This window comes from Cervus elaphus, chromosome 3 (genome assembly GCF_910594005.1).
Source record: "Cervus elaphus chromosome 3, mCerEla1.1, whole genome shotgun sequence".
NCBI lineage: Eukaryota > Metazoa > Chordata > Mammalia > Artiodactyla > Cervidae > Cervus > Cervus elaphus.
Genome location: NC_057817.1, coordinates 29,592,877 through 29,610,387, shown reverse-complemented (window position 1 = coordinate 29,610,387; position 17,511 = coordinate 29,592,877). Strand labels below are relative to the sequence as shown.

Below are 17,511 nucleotides of genomic sequence, written 5' to 3'. Positions count from 1 at the left end.
GTGAAATAGTAGTTAGAAACAAGACTGTGGAAAATAAAATCCACCAACACCAGAAGAAGTCACACTGGTCAGGTAACATCAGCAATTTCACAGCAACATCTTCCCTGTGGAGATAACTACAAGCTCAAACCCTAGCTGTGGTGGGCTGCTTTTTACGGTTTTCAAGGGGGACTACGTGTATGTGTGTTAGTGTGTGTGTGCACACACAAGCACACATGCAGCACAGTTGCTATTTCAGCAAAGGTCTCATAACAGCAGTTGAAAGCTACACTCAGGGGTATAGGTGCTATTTCCTGCTGAGTCTATACTACAGGCTGCTAAAAAGTCACAAGGCAGAAGAGTGAAGTTCAGTTTGATCCCAACTGTGGTTGTTTTCTACAAGAGAGAATTACCCAGCATTAGCTTTTTAAGAAATTAAGCCTGTACATCTTCTTAGTTATAAAGATTCCCCATAAAACAACCAGACAACAAAATATATAGCTCAAAGAGTGCTGACCTTTCCCTATGTATTGTATTGGGGGTGTTAATTCAAAGCTTGGTTGAGACTATTTTAAATAACAATGCAGTAGAACCAAAATTATTGTCTGGTCTTGGCTCACAGAGGGTCTTTCTGAACCAGAACTACGAGAGCTCTCTAGAGAGTAAACACTGAAGTACTGCTGAACTGCCACTTCCACCTTTAGGTTTCTTAGCAATGTGCAGGATTATTGATGTTGGTGCAATTGTGCACCAACGTCAAATTTTACCCTTAATGAAAAAACCTGAGATAAAAAAATAAAACGGGAAGCCCCTGCACCTTTATTTCCCACACACCCTTCCTTCAAAGTCTTTTTCTGTTTTATTTAGCACACATTCCAAAAGCAGTATATTTAAGAGTTTAGATAATAAGAACTTCTGAGAGCCGTGTTCCTTGTGATTGGATAACAGATGCAGTTCCCCCACCTTTTGTTCCCAGCATTGCCGCTGGATGGTTGGCCTCTGTTGAGAAAAGCCAGAGCTGATTTTTGCTCCTCACTTAGTTGAATGCTGCCAGATGTGTCACACATGAGCATCTCTCGAATCAGCTGAATCTGTCTTTCCTACAGACCAAAGCAGAGTAAAACATCCTAACTAACCAGGGGAGAAAGCTTCACCTTAAATTTATGGGACAGGCAGACCAGAAGACATTAAAATACAGCATTATGCAAATGAGCCTTCAGGAAGGCTGCTACACCAATAGCATATTAATTCACATCAAGCCCAGATTGCGTCTCTGATTTCTGACTGGTAAAATGAACTCTGTCTAGAATAGTGAGGTTTCTGCTACAAGACTTTTGGATCAAACAGCTAATTCAAGAGAGGAGAAGACTGCAAAATCAGAGTCCCAAAATAGATTTCACAGAGCAAAAACACTTTAGTGTCATCTTATCAGGACAATTATTGGCTTCTACAGATCAAAGCAGCCACCCACCTTTCTAAATAGTGGAGCGAAATGCATTAAAATGGATACAAAGCTGTGATGCACTGGAACCAGACGATTTGAGCTTACTGAGGCGTCTAACAGTACACCGAGATGGATTAGTCCCTCCTAGTAAGGGCTTCCTTTGTACCATGACCCACTCTGGTACATCAAAATGACAGTGCTCTATGTCCCAGTGTTCATATTGGTTGAACACAGATAACCCTTTATCCTAAATTAAGAGCCATAATGAAGACTTAAGAATTGTCCTGCCTATATCATGACAAAGTACTAGCTATTACTATCTTACATGAGGATGTTCTAGGTAGCACTTATAATCAACAATAAGAAATAGATCAAATATGCAAGGATTTCCCTGCCTTTCCCCCTAACTCTTTAAATTCTCATTTGAAATCTGTATATTAAGTAAATGTTTAAGATCTAAAGGAGAAAAAATGTTAAAAATTTAAATTTCAACCTATGAAGAATAGTATTTCTGGTTGCAATTTTAGCTCCAATCATGGACAAACTGCTTCTAACTCTTTAATGAAGAAGAAACTGGGCACCCCCACTGTCACAGTGCTAGCATAAAAACAATACACACCAGCTTTTCACAGTCAGCCTCAGCTCGCTGTCTCCGTTTGATCTCAACATCCACCTGATTGCGTGCATGTTTCAGCTTAACATCCAGAGCACTACGCTCAGTCTCTGCTTTCATCAAAAGATCCTTGTATTTGCCCAGCTCGTGGTCTGTTCTCTGCCACTTTTTACGAAAATCTTCAAAGTCCTTTGCCAACTGGATAAATTCTAAGAAAAGGGGGAAACTTTAATAATTCAAGCACCAAACAGTATAAATGCTGTAATAAATGAGTTCACCAGTTAGATTTACTCCAAGTGCATAATTAGGAACCAGTTGAATTATGGGCAAATCCAGCTGAAAATAACCAGGAGCAGATCCTGGATGTATGTTCATCACTCTGGTCAAAAGTTTTGTGGGGAGCAACTCCTATTCCAATAGGCCACTTACTTTTGGCTTAGCCAGTGGCATCTGCTATGGAATAAGTAACTCATTAGTCACCTGGCTCCAGATGTAACACTAACAGTGAAAGCCCCTGAACAGAAGGCAATCAAAGGAGGAAACCTTCGGGGCAGCTGTCATGCACCAGGACAGTTAGGCCATAAAATAAAAACAGCCTCCTTTAGAGTCACACGTTGCTGCACCAAAGAGGCGTTAAACAGCAAATTCAAATGTAACTGCTGTAATATGCTCCAGTAGATGTAGATTAATATTACAGATGTCTAGGCCTGCAATCGCATTCAGCTGTATAATTATACAAATATTGATTTGAAAGTAAAGAGCCAATTTGCTTTTGCTGTTTAACACAGCCCTGAAGGGTATGTAAATATTCCAGTTGCAAAGACACAGGAAGAGAAGATCTTACTAGCTTTGGATGACTCACTGATAAGAGGAATGTGGACTCTCTTCAAATGTCTGCAAAGGAAGCATCACTTCCAAGGCAGCACCTCAAAGCATGACAACCCTGGTGGCATTCATTCTTATCACCTGCAAAGACTACTGCAAAGACAATTCTACAATGCCTTACTATTCTCTAGTTAACCTCAATGTATCTCTAAGCCATCACTCCACCAGCATCGTGGAGGAACTTTCCAAGGTGTACATCTGCTGCTGGTCAAATTAACCCAGTTTACGGTGGAAACTAGGCCAAATTCACACAAAGCTAGCAAATTCTCTGGTAATAAGGGAGCCTTTCCTATTCGAATTTAACATAAGAGCATAGAAATAATATAGTGCTTTTTTAAAGCAATTTTAACTATTTGACCAAATTTCAAACTTACAAATTAGGATAACAATTCAATCTAGAGAAACTGATTCTGACACACAAGGAAACAGGTTTTTAGTAAACAACAGATTCTAGCAAAATAGGATATTATGACCTAGTTATCTCAGATGATACAAATATCAAGGATCTCAAAAAGTAAAATATATTATCACAATTCAAATAGTTGTAAATGATATACCAGTTCAGTTAACAGTTTAGAACACATTACTAAGGGGTTTTTTCCCTCCTTAACTGAAAAAAGAAAACAATATATCCTTTTGCAACTTTAAGTATTTCAAAATTATAGATTCACAAAGAAAAAATTTAAAAACAAGAGCTGGTTCTTAGTCACATTTTACTCTCACGATTCACCAAGCGAAGAACTTATTGTTTGCGTATTTTTCAATGTATGTAATACTTCCCTTTTTCAAAAATAAAGAACAGGAAACACACTTTCCATAGTCTAAAAACTTTCTAGATCTACACTGTGGTCAATGTTTCTAAATACAGTGTTGCCTACACACTCAACTATTTCCTGAATTGAAAAACAATTTAAGAATGAAAAGATTTTCACTTGACCTAATTTGCTGGTTAGCTTGTTCTTTAGGATACTCCTTGAACAGTCTTATTTGGGGTTTAATTACCATTCATTGTTAAATGGCATATGTTACAGATCTAACTGAACTGGACAACAGAACTGAAACCAAATAAAGTATCAGTTCATTTAAAGGAAGGCATTCCTATTTTAATACAAATGATTAAATACTCATTTATATTAGACCAAAACCAGAGCATTTGCATACATGACTAAGATACATAAGATACATGACTAATAAAAAAAGAGAAAGGAATGAAGTTACAATGATGAAAAGCAAGAGTAAGGAGTCAGGGGACACTTAGGCATGGGAAGAATTCCTAGGCTCTAAGAAGATGACAGACTAGAGAGGTTGCAGAAAAGGAGACTGTAGAGTCTAGAAGACATTAAGTCATTTAAGTTCCTCAAAAGCCAACATTCCAAGTTAGGGATTCGAAGAGGGTATAAAATGTACCTCTACTTTGTAACAGAAATTAAGGAAAGATAGAAAGTTACTTATAAAATAAAGGTTCCTATAAGAATAAATATCTTGTATTTTTATGGCATATTTTTTCCATAGGTATTTTCACAACCTAGTATCTCATTTATCTCCAAATCCTTGTGGCAAAATTCCTAACTCACAGACAGAATTAACAGTTAAAAGCCAGCACTAGTTACTGAGATTCCAAACCTCAAATTCCTCCCTCTGCCCCCACATGCCATCAGCTGCCTCCTCCTAGTGATATTATCACAGTCTCTTCCACCCATTTCCATGTTCACAATCATCACTCCAGTTAGGGCTCCCCACTGCCTCTTTCCTGAGCTAGGGCAACCACCTAATCAGCCTCCCAGCCTCCACCTCTAATGTAGCCGCCACCTCTGGCAGGGTAACCTTCCAAGAGCATGGCTCTGATTAAGTCATTCCCCACTTACTCTTATTCACCTCACATCCCACACCCTCTTGCCTCCACTCATCTCCTTTAACACTCAATGACCTCTTTTATCTCTATCTCTGTCTGTTGGGATCTATATCCAATTGAAGGCTCAAGTCAAACCCTAGTTTTTTCCATGAAGTCATTTCATCATCCCTTTCCCTCTACATGTGCTAGAAGCTGTGATAGGTTCTCACTGAATATATGCTGAGTGAACCTGAATTTTAAGATCTCTTCCCCACTCCAAAACAATCTGTCTTCTGAGATGATGTGACCTCAAAGAAAAGCCTAATTAGTATGCCATCATGGTTACTGAGTTGGTACCAGATGACAGGGTCATGCAACAGTTATTAGAGAAAATAGAATATTGTTTTGAAAGGGCTGTAAGTAAATGAAAGCTATTAAAAGCATGAATCAAATTAAAGAAAGTATTGAATGGCACAAGCAACACACTACAGTAAGTACTATGAAGATTTTTAAGACTTAGTTCTTGCATTACTTTTATGAGACTGACTTAGCAGCAACACCCACTGAATTAGGTATTCATGAAAATCTGAAATAGGAGAGGATGGTAACACAAAGAAAAGCTGGTAAAGAATAACTCCCTTAGATCACTTAAGTCAGAGCTATCAGCTCCACCTTTCTTTGTCACTAATCTACTTCCCAGAAGACTATTCTATCACCACCTCCTTTGCCTCCCTAGCTCTCCACCCAACCTCAAACCTTTATTACTAAGCATCAAATATACGAAGTAGGTGAAAGCAGAAGGATTGTCCTTCCTTCAAAAAGAAATTATGTCATTTTTCTCCTTTCCAATTGAAAATGTTTTATAGAAAACAGGGAAAACCCCAGATAAAAAATGTACACGACTACTCCTCTAATGAAAAAAAGCAACATTCTTGGAAATTCAGTAGATTTTGCCCAGTTTGTTATACAAAAATGAAATTGGAAACTAATGCCAACTATTTAGTGAAAAGAGAACCTTAATAATGAAAAAATCTGGGTAAAACCCATTTAAAAATAACTACAGAAAAAAAGTGAACATTTAGAATCCGTGTCCATGAAGCTTTGACCACAAATAAGTGACCCCTGTTTTTTTTCGTAACTCAAAATGAAAAACAATTTTAGGGTTGGAACACACTTCGGCTATGTAGAAAGCCGTATCTGAAATCTTGTTTTTTCTCTTCTCACAGGCCAGCTCAGAATGACTTACGGAGTTCATTTCCTTCACTGAGAATCTCCACGCGGCGTACAAGCTGCTCAAACAGATTCCGCATATTCAGCATCATAGTATCCATCTTTCTGCCAAGAAATCAAATATACATTAGGGGTCCTGCCATCTCCCCCAGACAAAAGATTCGGTAGCAATCCAGCACAGTGATCAGTGACTAACATCTGGACTCATCCATGTGTAAGCTACCACTATGAGAATCTCAAGTTAACAACTGATGTTTGGTGTAATCCTTTTTATAAAAACAAAGTTAGAATGTTTTAAGACTCATTTGGAAATTACAAAAGCATTTCAGTCCCCTGAATGTAACACCCCCTTCCTGCCTACTTCTTTTCCTCCACTCTGCAATCACTTTGAAGCTGAGAAGAAAGCAATTAGGGACAAGTATGTCAGTTGACTACTAGGTGATCAACTACTTAGTTGAGCCTAATGATTAATATAACATTTCTGCCACTTTAATCCTGTTGTACTTTAAGACTTTCAATATAACTTAAAAGGTTTATTTTTAATTTCATTTTTATCTAGTACCCATGTTGCAACTGCCTTTTAAAACGCAGGACATGGTCAGCACATTTCCTACCATTGGCACAGATGACGTCACACGAGTGATTAAGTGGGGAAATCGCCCGCTCAGCAGCACAAGAATTATTTCTGAAATGCAGGGCTCTCTGCTGGACTGCGTGCAGGGACTATGTCTAATAAATTTATACTAAGTATAGGCAAAGGATTATGTTGTACCACATTCTGGCATCAAGGAGACAATACACCACCTTCACAGCCAGAAGGGCAAAGGAAAAATCATTTGCTACTGTGTTCTGTAATAGTGAATTACAAGCTTCATATTTCCCCCCCAAAGACTTGCTGATATTACATTAAAAATGGTGTCCTTACAGGCATTTCTATTCCAAGTAGACTTTAACTGGGAACACTTTGAGGAAATAAGATCTTCATTTAACAGTTGAGAAAGAAAGACATCAGTGTGATGTTATGAAAATTATCAAGGAAATGAAATTAAAAAATAAAATTTCATTTGAAAACTGAACGTCCTCCGAAATACCATTAAAGGATTCTTCTTATGTTCTCCTAATCACCCCTTGAACGTTCTAGTCCAGGTCCTCTTTCATGCATCTAAATAAAATTTTAAGAACTCTTTTATGAAGGATCAGTGACTTTATAGTGTTTGTAACATTGTACTATAAGCTATGAGAGCAAGAAAGGGGAGGGAAAACCAAAGAAAAAAGGAATATATAAACATTAAGATATTTTCTATTAAATGCTACAGAATTACTCATTTGTACTTGTATGATGATTGCTCTAATAGCAAAAAAGCTTTCAATTCAAAGCTTGGATGCAATATATACCTGAATCAGGGCCGGAAACCAAGATTTTCAAATGGCAATGTATCTGTTCCAAGCTACATAATAATCACAGCAAGCTGCTAGGCAACCAGACCGACAAATTTATTACAAAGCTCTTTCTCTAAACTGAAAACAAAACTAAAAGACTAGTATTAAAACTGGTAGGAAAAGATGTGAAAGTCACAGAGATGCCCATGGGTTCTAACAATATGACCAAAAAAGGCAAATACATCTCTGTGCTACAGGACAGAAAACAGGGACAGGGCATTCAGTAGCCTATTCAAATGATGAATTCCTTTGGCTCCCAAGAAAAATGAAAGTCAGTGGTCAGTTTTAATATGGGATACTATTTGTGTCTATCATCTCTTCCCTCATCTGTATAATCTGAGATTGTACAACAGTGAGCTCAGTACACAGAAAAACTTCTACTTCACTAGGAATGCAGAAAAGGTTCAATCCCTGGGTTGGGAAGATTCCCCTGGAGGAGGAAATAGCAATCCACACCAGTATTCTAGCCTGGGAAATCCCATGGACAGAGGAGCCTGGTGAGCTACAGTCCATGGGGTCGAAAAGAGTCAGACACGACTGAGCACACAAGCAGAAAAGGAGAATCTGACAGTGCAACTAGAGTACTGAAAACTGGTTATTTAAAAAAAAAAATTCAGAGGATTTTTACAACTTAAATGACAACAATCTGATTCTCTGTCCCCTTTAAGAGAAATTCTTTATTTTCTCAAGTTCCTCTATTCTTGTTTCCTATTTTCTTTGTGGACACCACTCCCTAGAGTGAGCACCGTGTGGAGGTACTTTCTTGAAAACACAACTTGATTCCTGAAAAGACTAAAGACACAGAGTACCTACTTGGGGACATCTCACCATAGTAACTGTGATCTCACACAACTACCTCAATCTACATTGTTCTCCTAACACGATGCCTAGCACCTAGGAGACAGCTGTCAAACTACCCCATCTGAGTCATCACATCGCTACAGACAACCCCCTATTTCTTTCTCTGGCCCTCAGCTCTCCCCCCCACCCCCACCCCAATCCTATAGCTCTCAATTCGGGATGACCTGGATGCTGAGCTTGATTTTGAAAACATCCTTCCCTCACATATATTATCAACCACTCTACCCACTGACCTACCCTAGTCCTCCTCCTCCTCCTGACACCAAACTTTGATTTTCTTATTTTTATCATTCTCCTCAGTTTCAAACCCCAGAGTCACCTTAAGTTACTCCCTTTCCTACAAATACAGTCACCAAGCTTTGTGGATTCTTCTCTCATGCATGTTACAGCCAGCCCCTCAATACTTGCAGGTCATTAACATTCACTTCAACTGACCTCTCTGGTCCCAATCTTTCCTCAACTGCTTTGCTCACGTGGCATATTCACCTTGTACTCTATTTTAACTTCACCATGTTTCTATCCTATGTCCCAGCTAGACTCTAAATTTGAAAGGAGAAACCTTACATTTGGCACTACTATGTTGCAAAGACTCAGCATTTTAAAAAAAAAAACAAAAAACACACACTTGATAAATTGAAGTCAGAGAACAAACTCATGAATGAATACAGACACGTCCCCCACCATGATTTGATTGTCAAAAGCATTTCCATTCTACCTGAACATGTTTAGTATACATGAAAACAAAGAGAACAGTTAAATAAAGGTGACAGAAGCCCTAGGATAAACTTTTAGTTCTTTTATTTACCTGCTGTATAACCGTGGATAAGTCACTTAAAATTCTGAAACACATCTATAAATGGGAACAAAAACACTTGCCCTATTTGTCTCACAGAATACTACAAATTAATGGAGATAAAAGTTTTATACTGTATAAAGCAAACCTCACAGTAAGACTATAGGGTATTAGAGTGGGTATAAATATTTTGGTTTTGTTTTTGTCTGATTGTTGTTATTTACATCCTAGAACAGTGATTAGCAAACCACAGCTGGACTTCAGATCAAAAAGGGAGCAGACAGTAAAAGTTGACATGGTCTAGGCTCTTAAACAAGCTCTTCTACATGAGCCTTATAGCATCTGAGTTAGCTTTTCCTCTAACACAGAATTACTCTGGGCAATCCAAAACAGCACCAGAAAATATAATCCTTTTCACTTTATATGCTGGGGAACTATGTATTTTTATTAATGTTCTATAGAAGTGACTCTCAGGAATTATTTATAGATGACAAAAATATCTTTCTCTATCAGTACTAACCCTGATATCTTGAAAAGCTAAAATTTACTCATTCTAGTCAATATCAACTGAAAACGGTCTTAATTGTCCTGCTGGGTCACATTTTCACCCTGATGAATACCTGTTTATTTCTGCCCCTTTATTACTCAGCTCACAGCCAGGAGACACACTAACGTGAAAGGAAACAAAGTCACATTGTAGTGCATTGCCGCGCAGCTGTAAAACAGCTGCCGCTTTTTCACTACAGAGGCGGCTGTCTTCTGGGAAAGCTGAAACGATCCTTGTGTGTAGCACGGAAATCAGTTTGTGGAGCACTTTAAACAAAAAGGTGCTAGAGAATCTCAGCTGTTATTGATGAGAAGCCCCAGAGGTGGAGAAGTCACTATGTTACAGATTCCCAATCTGTGAGTATCCCTAAGGGAGCAATTTGGCATCACCAGGAAAGAGTCTCAGCTTGGTGTGATTGCTTTGAGTCCCCAATTTAATTTCAATCACCCAGCCAAGAGAACAGACATCATCCTTCAGAATAACAGACTATTACAGATCTTACTGCAGAGTATCCTGGGAAAAGTCTCTATCCTCTTCTTCCTCCCCCTACAAACAACATTATTAAGAGACCTATACATCAGGTTTTAGATGCATCAAGGGTGTTAAATATTGTAAGACAAAGCAATGAGTTTTTCAGGAAAGAGTTTTGATGAAAAACATTCTCACAAACATTACTAAATCTGGAGATTCCCAAGAAATTAACAATACCAGTTCTCTGCTGCCAAGGAAAAACATCCCCTAAGACTGTCTCAATACTACAAAATGCTTTCATATAAAAGCATTTCAGAACAATTCTTTTTCCCAAATGTCCAGCTTCTGCTTCACCATATCAAAGCCTCTATTCAACTGGCAGGCAGAAGGAATATCTTGAAACCAAATGTTCTCATGAGCAAGTCAACTGCAGAAAGAGTAAACAGAACATCTTCAGTCCAACATGAATGAAGATTAAAATACGGAGTAAGACGGAATTCCCTGGCAGTCCAGCAGTTAAGGCTCTGCACTTTCACTGCAGAGGGCCCAGCTATCCTGGTGGGGGAACTAAGATCCCACAAGCCCATGCAGCATGGCCAAAAAAAAAAAGCAGAATGAGACAAATTACTATTTTTCAGAAAATCATTACCAGTTCATTATACTAAGTTCTCCTTTTATTTTTTTCTTCTGTGAATTCTTTCCATTCCAAAGAGTTCCATTCTTCAAGGTCTTACCAACTTATGGAAAGCATTCCGTAATCATTTTAGTACAAAACAACCTCTTTATTATCTAAAACACTCATCTGGCAGATATAAAACACTGCTTCATACTGTTAATTTTCTCTGTTCAGAAAAAAAGTAACATTTTTTAAATGGTGAAACTAAAACCTCACCACCCTGAACTATATGCACCTCCCTAAGTAATCTTTGCCCATTATGCATTCATATTTCATAGAACTGCAATCATAGATTTATATATTGTGTCTTACTTTTTTCTATCATGTTTCCATTAAGTTGCAAGAAGTTGAACATTTATTTAACTGTTCTCTTCCTTGAACATTTAGGTAACTGTTTTTCTATTACCTCTACTTAGACTCTTTCACATGGTCACTCCCTCTCTTTCTTCAGGTATTGATTAAAATGTCATTGCCTCATACGGATGGCCCATAAGCACATGAAAAGATGTTCAACATCACTAATTATTAGAGAAATGCATATCTAAATCACAATAAGGTACCACCTCATACAAGTCAGAACGGCCATCATTAAAAAGTCTGCAAATAACAAATGCTAGAGAGGGTATGGAGAAAAGGGAACTTTCCTATGCTGTTGGAAGGATTATAAGTTGGAGCAGCCATTATGGAAAAAACAGTATGGAAGGTCCTGAAAAACTAGAAACAGACTTGCCATGTGATTTGGTAATCCCACTCCTGGGCATATATCCAGAAAAAAACTATGGCTTAAAAAATATATGCACCCCAATGTTCACAACAGCACTACTTACAATAGCTAAGACAAGGAAACAACCTAAGTGTCCATTAATAGATGAATGGATAAAGAAGGGTGTGTGTGTGTGTGTGTGTGTGTTATATATGTGTACATTATATGTATTATATGTAATATATATATTATACACACACACACATATATATACACACACTGAATACTACTCAGCCCTGAATGAAATAATGCCATTTGCAGCAACATGGATGGACCTAGAGATTAGCATACTAAGTGAAGTAAATCAGAAAAAGACAAATACCATAGGACATTGCTTATATGTAGAATCTATTAGCAATAATCGTGCCTCGGATAAACCTCATTGGCTACAATACTGCCACTGCGCAAAGCTTTATATGTAGAATCTAAAATATAGCACAAATGAACTGATTTACGAAACAGAAACGGAAAATCAACTTATGGCAACCAAAAACGAAAGGGGGCGGGATAAATTAGGAGTTTGGGATTAACAGATACAAACTATTATACATAAAACAGACAAACAACAAGGTCCTACTGTATAGCAAGACCTGTAATAATCCATAATGGAGAAAATACATAATGGAGAAAAAATATGAAAAAGAACATGAATCACTTTGCTGTAAACCAGAAACTAATATGACACTGTCAATCAACTATACTTCAATTAAAAAAAACACTGTCCCATTGTTAACCACTCTTTCAAATTGCATCCTTCCCCCCAAACTCCTGCTTTACTTTGCTCAAAAGCATTTATCTACATCTAACATATTTACATATTAACTTACTTATCTGGCAAAACTTAAAAAAATCTTACTTAACAGACAATTAACTTATTGTCTGTCTCCCCAATAGTTTAACTTCCAAGAAGGCAGAGATTTTTGTTCACTGATGAGCTCCTGGTGCCTAGAACAATGCCTGACATTTGGCAAATGATGACAAAATATTCAATGAACGAATAAGATGAACATCACTGTGGACAGTATTTTTCTTCAAGTGGCCATGTTCCTTAAAAATGCATTTCCAAGGCTTGGAGTACCAAGTCAGACGGTAAAAAAATCTCTTATGACTCTTGATAAATGGTGTCAAAATATCTTCTAAAAGGGCCGGACTAACGCACAGTGTAAAGGTCTACTAGATTCACCACAGTTATCTTTCTAAGTTCTATTAGCACAAATAAGTTGCAAGCTCCTTTAAAGCCAAGCGAGACTGTCTTGTACTTAATTTTGCACTGAATACCTGTTGAAGATTAACCTATAGGAAAGGCGACTTCCCTAAACACTTTCAATAACTCGAAAGCTCACCCACCACATTAACGAGTACGATGACGTTTCTTAAAAAAAAAAAAAAAAAGCTTATCTTCCCACCCACCCCACAATCCTATACACTCCCTCCTACAGACTCTCTGCTGAGAGATGAACAGGGATGTATGTGAAAGGGTAAAGTAAGGCCTTGCTGTTTCTAAGGCTGAGATTTTAATGAGAAAGGCAAATGTCATCATTTACCGAGACTCTCACAGCCCACTAGAAAGAGGGGCTCCACTCCAAGCCGCCTCGGCCTCTACAACACCAGGGCTTTTCCCTTTGAAAAAGTTTTGTTCCTCCGAAAAGAACCCTCGAAAAAGTCTTGCTACCCCACCTACTTTCTGTCTTTAAGTGAGAACCATTTCTTTGGGGTAGCTTCTGCCCTGCTGAAGTCACCATCTCAAAATGACGCCCCCGGCTTTCCACAAAACATGGCGCCACGAAAAGAAACCCCCCCACTCCCTAAATAACCGGCGGCTCAGGCCGCCCGCGCCCCCGGCCGGAGGAGGGCCGCGGCGGAGCTGTAGGTGCCGGCCTCCCCCTACCCCGACCCCGTGGGGGGCCACAGCTCACCACCGGGGACTCCTCCTTCCCCCAACAAACCCAGCGCCAGAAGGACCCCAACACCCACCTTGTCGGGTCCGCCTGGCCCCACCCGGGCGGCCTTCTACTTCCCTCCGCGTCTCACCCAACGGCGGACCAGCACCGCGCCGCCAGCCCAGGTTTGAAATCCTGCCCCAACCAATCACAGAGAAATTTATTCCTCCCGCGGTGTTTCCCCCCCCACTACGCTCTGACGCACATGCCAGGGCAACGGAGAAGGGCGGGGACAAGAATAGGCATGCGCATTCTGATAGAGCGACGCCAAAGGCAGCCATCTTGACTAAGGTCAACAGTTTAGGGGGTTTTCTTTCTCCCTTTCCCCCACTCCCTCCGGAGCCCTTTCTTGAAGGCATTCAAGATACCATGTTGACTAAGGGCAAATGACACTTTTTGAGGGCAAATTATTCTGGGCCTGTTTTCCCCAGACCCGGAAATAGGACTTTTGGAAATTCTTAACTGATCAGTGGATCATCTCTCCATTGAATAGGAAGAATTCCGGAAGATTTACTGAGCTGACAGTTCAGTTCAGTTCAGTCCCTCAGTCGACTCTTTGTCACCCCCATGGACTGCAGCTCGCCAGGTCTCCCTGTCCATCACTAACTCCCGGAGTTTACTCAGACTCTTGTCCATGGAGTCGGTGATGCCATCCAACCATATCATCCTCTGTCGTCCCCTTCTCCCACCTTCAATCTTTCCCAGCATCAGGGTCTTTTCCAATGAGTCAGTTCGCATCAGGTGGCCAAAGTATTGGTGTTTCAGCTTCAGCATCAGTCGTTCCAATGAATATTCAGGACTGAGTCCCTTTAGGATGGACTGGTTGGATCTCCTTACAGTCCAAGGGACTCTCAAGAGTCTTCTCCAATACCACAGTTCAAAAGCATCCATTCTTCAGCGCTCAGCTTTCTTTATAGTTTCTCACATCCATTCATGACTACTGGAAAAAACATACTTTGACTAGGCAGACCTTTGTTAGCAAAGTAATGTCTCTGCTTTTTAATATGCTGTCTAGGTTGGTCATAACTTTTCTTCCAAGGAGTAAGCGTCTTGTAATTTCATGGCTGCAGTCACCATCTGCAGTGATTTTGGAACCCCCAAAAATAAAGTCTGACACTGTTTCCATTGCCTCCCCATCTATTTGCCATGAAGTGATGGGACCAGATGCCATGATCTTAGTTTTCTGAATGTTGAGTTTTAAGCCAACTTTTTCCACTCTCCTCTTTCACTTTCATCAAGAGGCTCTTTAGTTCTTCTTCGCTTTCTGCCATGAGGGTGGTGTCATCTGCATATCTGAGATTATTGATATTTTTCCTGACAAGCTTGATTCCAACTTGTGCTTCATCCAGCCCAGCGTTTCTCATGATGTACTCTGCATATAAGTTAGATAAGCAGGGTAACAATATACAGCCTTGATGTACTCCTTTCCTGGTTTGGAACCAGTCTGTTGTTCCATGTCCAGTTTTAACTGTCACTTCCTGACCCGCATACAGGTTTCTCAAGAGGCAGGTCAGGTGGTGTGGTATTCCCATCTCTTCCAGAATTTTCCACAGTTTATTGTGATCCACACAGTCAAAGGCTTTGTCATAGTCAATAAAGCAGAAGTTGATGTTTTTCCGGAACTCTCTTGCTTTTTCGATGATCCAGCAGATGTTGGCAATTTGATCTCTGGTTCCTCTGCCTTTTCTAAATCCAGCTTGAACATCTGGAAGTTCACAGTTCACATGCTGTTGAAGCCTGGCTTGGAGAATTTTGAGCATTAATTTGCTAGCATATGAGATGAGTGCAATTGTGTGGTAGTTTGAGCATTCTTTGGCATTGCCTTCCTTTGGGATTGGAATGAAACTGACCTTTTCCAGTCCTGTGGCCACAGCTGTTTTCCAGATTTGCTGGCATATTGAGTGCAGTACTTTCACAGCATCATCTTTTAGGATTTGAAATAGCTCAACTGGAATCCCATCACCTCCACTAGCTTTGTTTGTAGTGATGCCTCCTAAGGCCCACTTGACTTCACATTCCAGGATGTCTGGCTCTAGGTGAGTAATCACACCATCGTGATTATTGGGGTCATGAAGATATTTTTTGTATAGTTCTTCTGTGTATTGTTGCCACCTCTTCTTAATATCTTCAGCTTCTGTTAGGTCCATACCATTCCCATCCTTTATTGTGCCCATCTTTGCATTAAATGTTCCCTTGATCTCTCTAATTCTCTTGAAGAGATCTCTAGTCTTTCCCATTCTATTGTTTTCCTCTATTGCTTTGCACTGAGGAAGGCTTTCTTATCTCTCCTTGCTATTCTTTGGAACTCTGCATTCAAATGGGTATATCTTTCCTTTTCTTCTTTTGCCTTTTGCTTCTCTTCTTTTCACAGCTATTTGTAAGGCCTCCTGAGACAAGAGAGTTTACATTACAACCACATAGCACAGAGCTCTACTGATTCTTACTACACATAATATTGTTGTTTTTGTTCAGTCGCTAAATCCTGTCCAACTCTTTGAGACCTCATGAATTGCAGCATGCCAGGCTTCTCTGTCCATCACTATCTCCTTGAGATTGCTCAAACTCGTGTCCATTGAGTGAGTGATGCCATCCAACCATCTCATCCTCTGTCATCCCCTTCTCCTCTTGCCCTCAACTTTTCCCAGCATCAGAGTTTTTTTCCTGTGTCAGCTCTTCACATCAGGTGACCAAAGTATTGGAGCTTCAGCTTCAGCATCAGTCCTCCCAATGAATATTCAGGGTTGATTTCCTTTAGGATCGACTAGTTTGATCTCCTTGCAGTCTAAGGGACTCTCAAGAGTCTTATCCAACACCACAGTTCAAAAGCATCATTTCTTCGGCAATCAGCTTTCTTTATAGTCCAACTCTCACATCCATACAGGACTACTAGAAAAACCATAGCTTTGACACATGTGATGTACTCTGAACTATTTTTTTCCTGTTCTTTTACCACCACCCCTGCATTAGCCTGTGCCTCCTTACACCTATAACACAACACATACAAAGACAGAATTTGTGTAAAGTGCTTTAAAGCACAGATGAGGAATCAATTAATCCGAGTGGGAGTGTTAGAAAAGTCTACGGAGAGTTGATACCTGAGCTGGGACATAAAGTGTGAATAGGAATTTACCCAATAGAAAGGGGTGGCAAATTCCTGGCAATGGGAGGATCATGTGACATCTCAGAAATGAGCCACATGTGTATATATTATAAATACACAAGCAAAGGATTTATGAAGGTTTAGTGCTGTGAAGGAATATTTACCTCACCATGCAGGTAATTTTGGGTGTTCAGTGGGTATGATGCCTCTTGCAGCTTCAGCCGAACGAGGGGAAGAAGACGTTAGCAAAGAATGACCAGACTAGGAAGGGATGGGACTTTATCCTATAATTGACACAATGAGAAGATAATAGAGCCTGGGTTGACTCTGATTATGCTTGCATTTTACATGGGTTGTATGCTCAAATGGGGGCTTCCCTGATGGCTCAGTAATAAGGAATCCACCTGCAATGCAGGAGACTGCCTGCATTGCAGGAAACCTGGGTTGGGAAGATCCCCTGGAGAAGGAAATGGAAACCCACTCCAGTATTCTTGCCCAGAAAATTTCATGGACAGAGGAACCTTGTAGGCTACAGTTCATAGGGTCGCAAGCGTTGGACATGACTTAGTAACTAAACCACGACCACCATGCTCAAATGGCATGGAGGATTGTTAGAGAGAGGAAAATCTGAAGGTAGAAAGACTCTTGCTTCATTGTTAGGGAGAGGACCCAAGACAAGTGGCAGTGGGAATGGAAAGGAGGGGACAGGTGGCAAAGATATTCATGAAATGAAATGGATTTATTAAATGATTAGGGGCTGAGGGAGAGAAGGGGGTGTAAAATGACTGAGTTCTCACCCTCTCCCCTTCAACCCTTATCCAATACTTAGAACAAGTCTTTTTTTTTTTAATATTCTTTTGTTTTTTTCTTTTATCATTTGGCTGCACTGGGTCTTAGTCGCTGGTGCGCAGGCTTCTCATTGTGGTGGCAGACAGCAG

General features: G+C 39.8%; 2 protein-coding genes and 1 pseudogene across 8 annotated transcripts in view; 1 reads left to right on the top strand and 2 right to left on the bottom strand.

The window, feature by feature from the left end:
• LOC122682197 (tubulin alpha-1C chain-like) overlaps positions 1–17,511 on the top strand; it is a 1,110,822-nt gene that overhangs the window by 668,528 nt on the left and 424,783 nt on the right. The gene's annotated exons all lie outside the window — the stretch shown is intronic.
• Positions 1–17,511, bottom strand: part of RACGAP1 (Rac GTPase activating protein 1) — a 30,542-nt gene that overhangs the window by 11,218 nt on the left and 1,813 nt on the right. Inside the window, exons 1-4 of one of the 7 annotated variants that reach the window (XM_043884869.1) lie at positions 13,508–13,643; positions 5,999–6,087; positions 2,043–2,245; positions 943–1,079 (exon numbers count right to left, since the gene is read on the bottom strand). In XM_043884869.1, the coding sequence (XP_043740804.1) occupies positions 943–1,079; positions 2,043–2,245; positions 5,999–6,083 (425 nt within the window). In that variant the 5' untranslated portion in view covers positions 6,084–6,087; positions 13,508–13,643. Of the gene's footprint in view, positions 1–942; positions 1,080–2,042; positions 2,246–5,998; positions 6,088–6,907; positions 6,924–13,077; positions 13,096–13,214; positions 13,347–13,449; positions 13,468–13,507; positions 13,644–17,511 lie in introns of those variants that run through there. The other 6 variants (XM_043884873.1, XM_043884891.1, XM_043884882.1 and 3 more) reach the window with 6 other exon arrangements.
• On the bottom strand, positions 11,823–11,945 carry LOC122686493 (annotated as a pseudogene).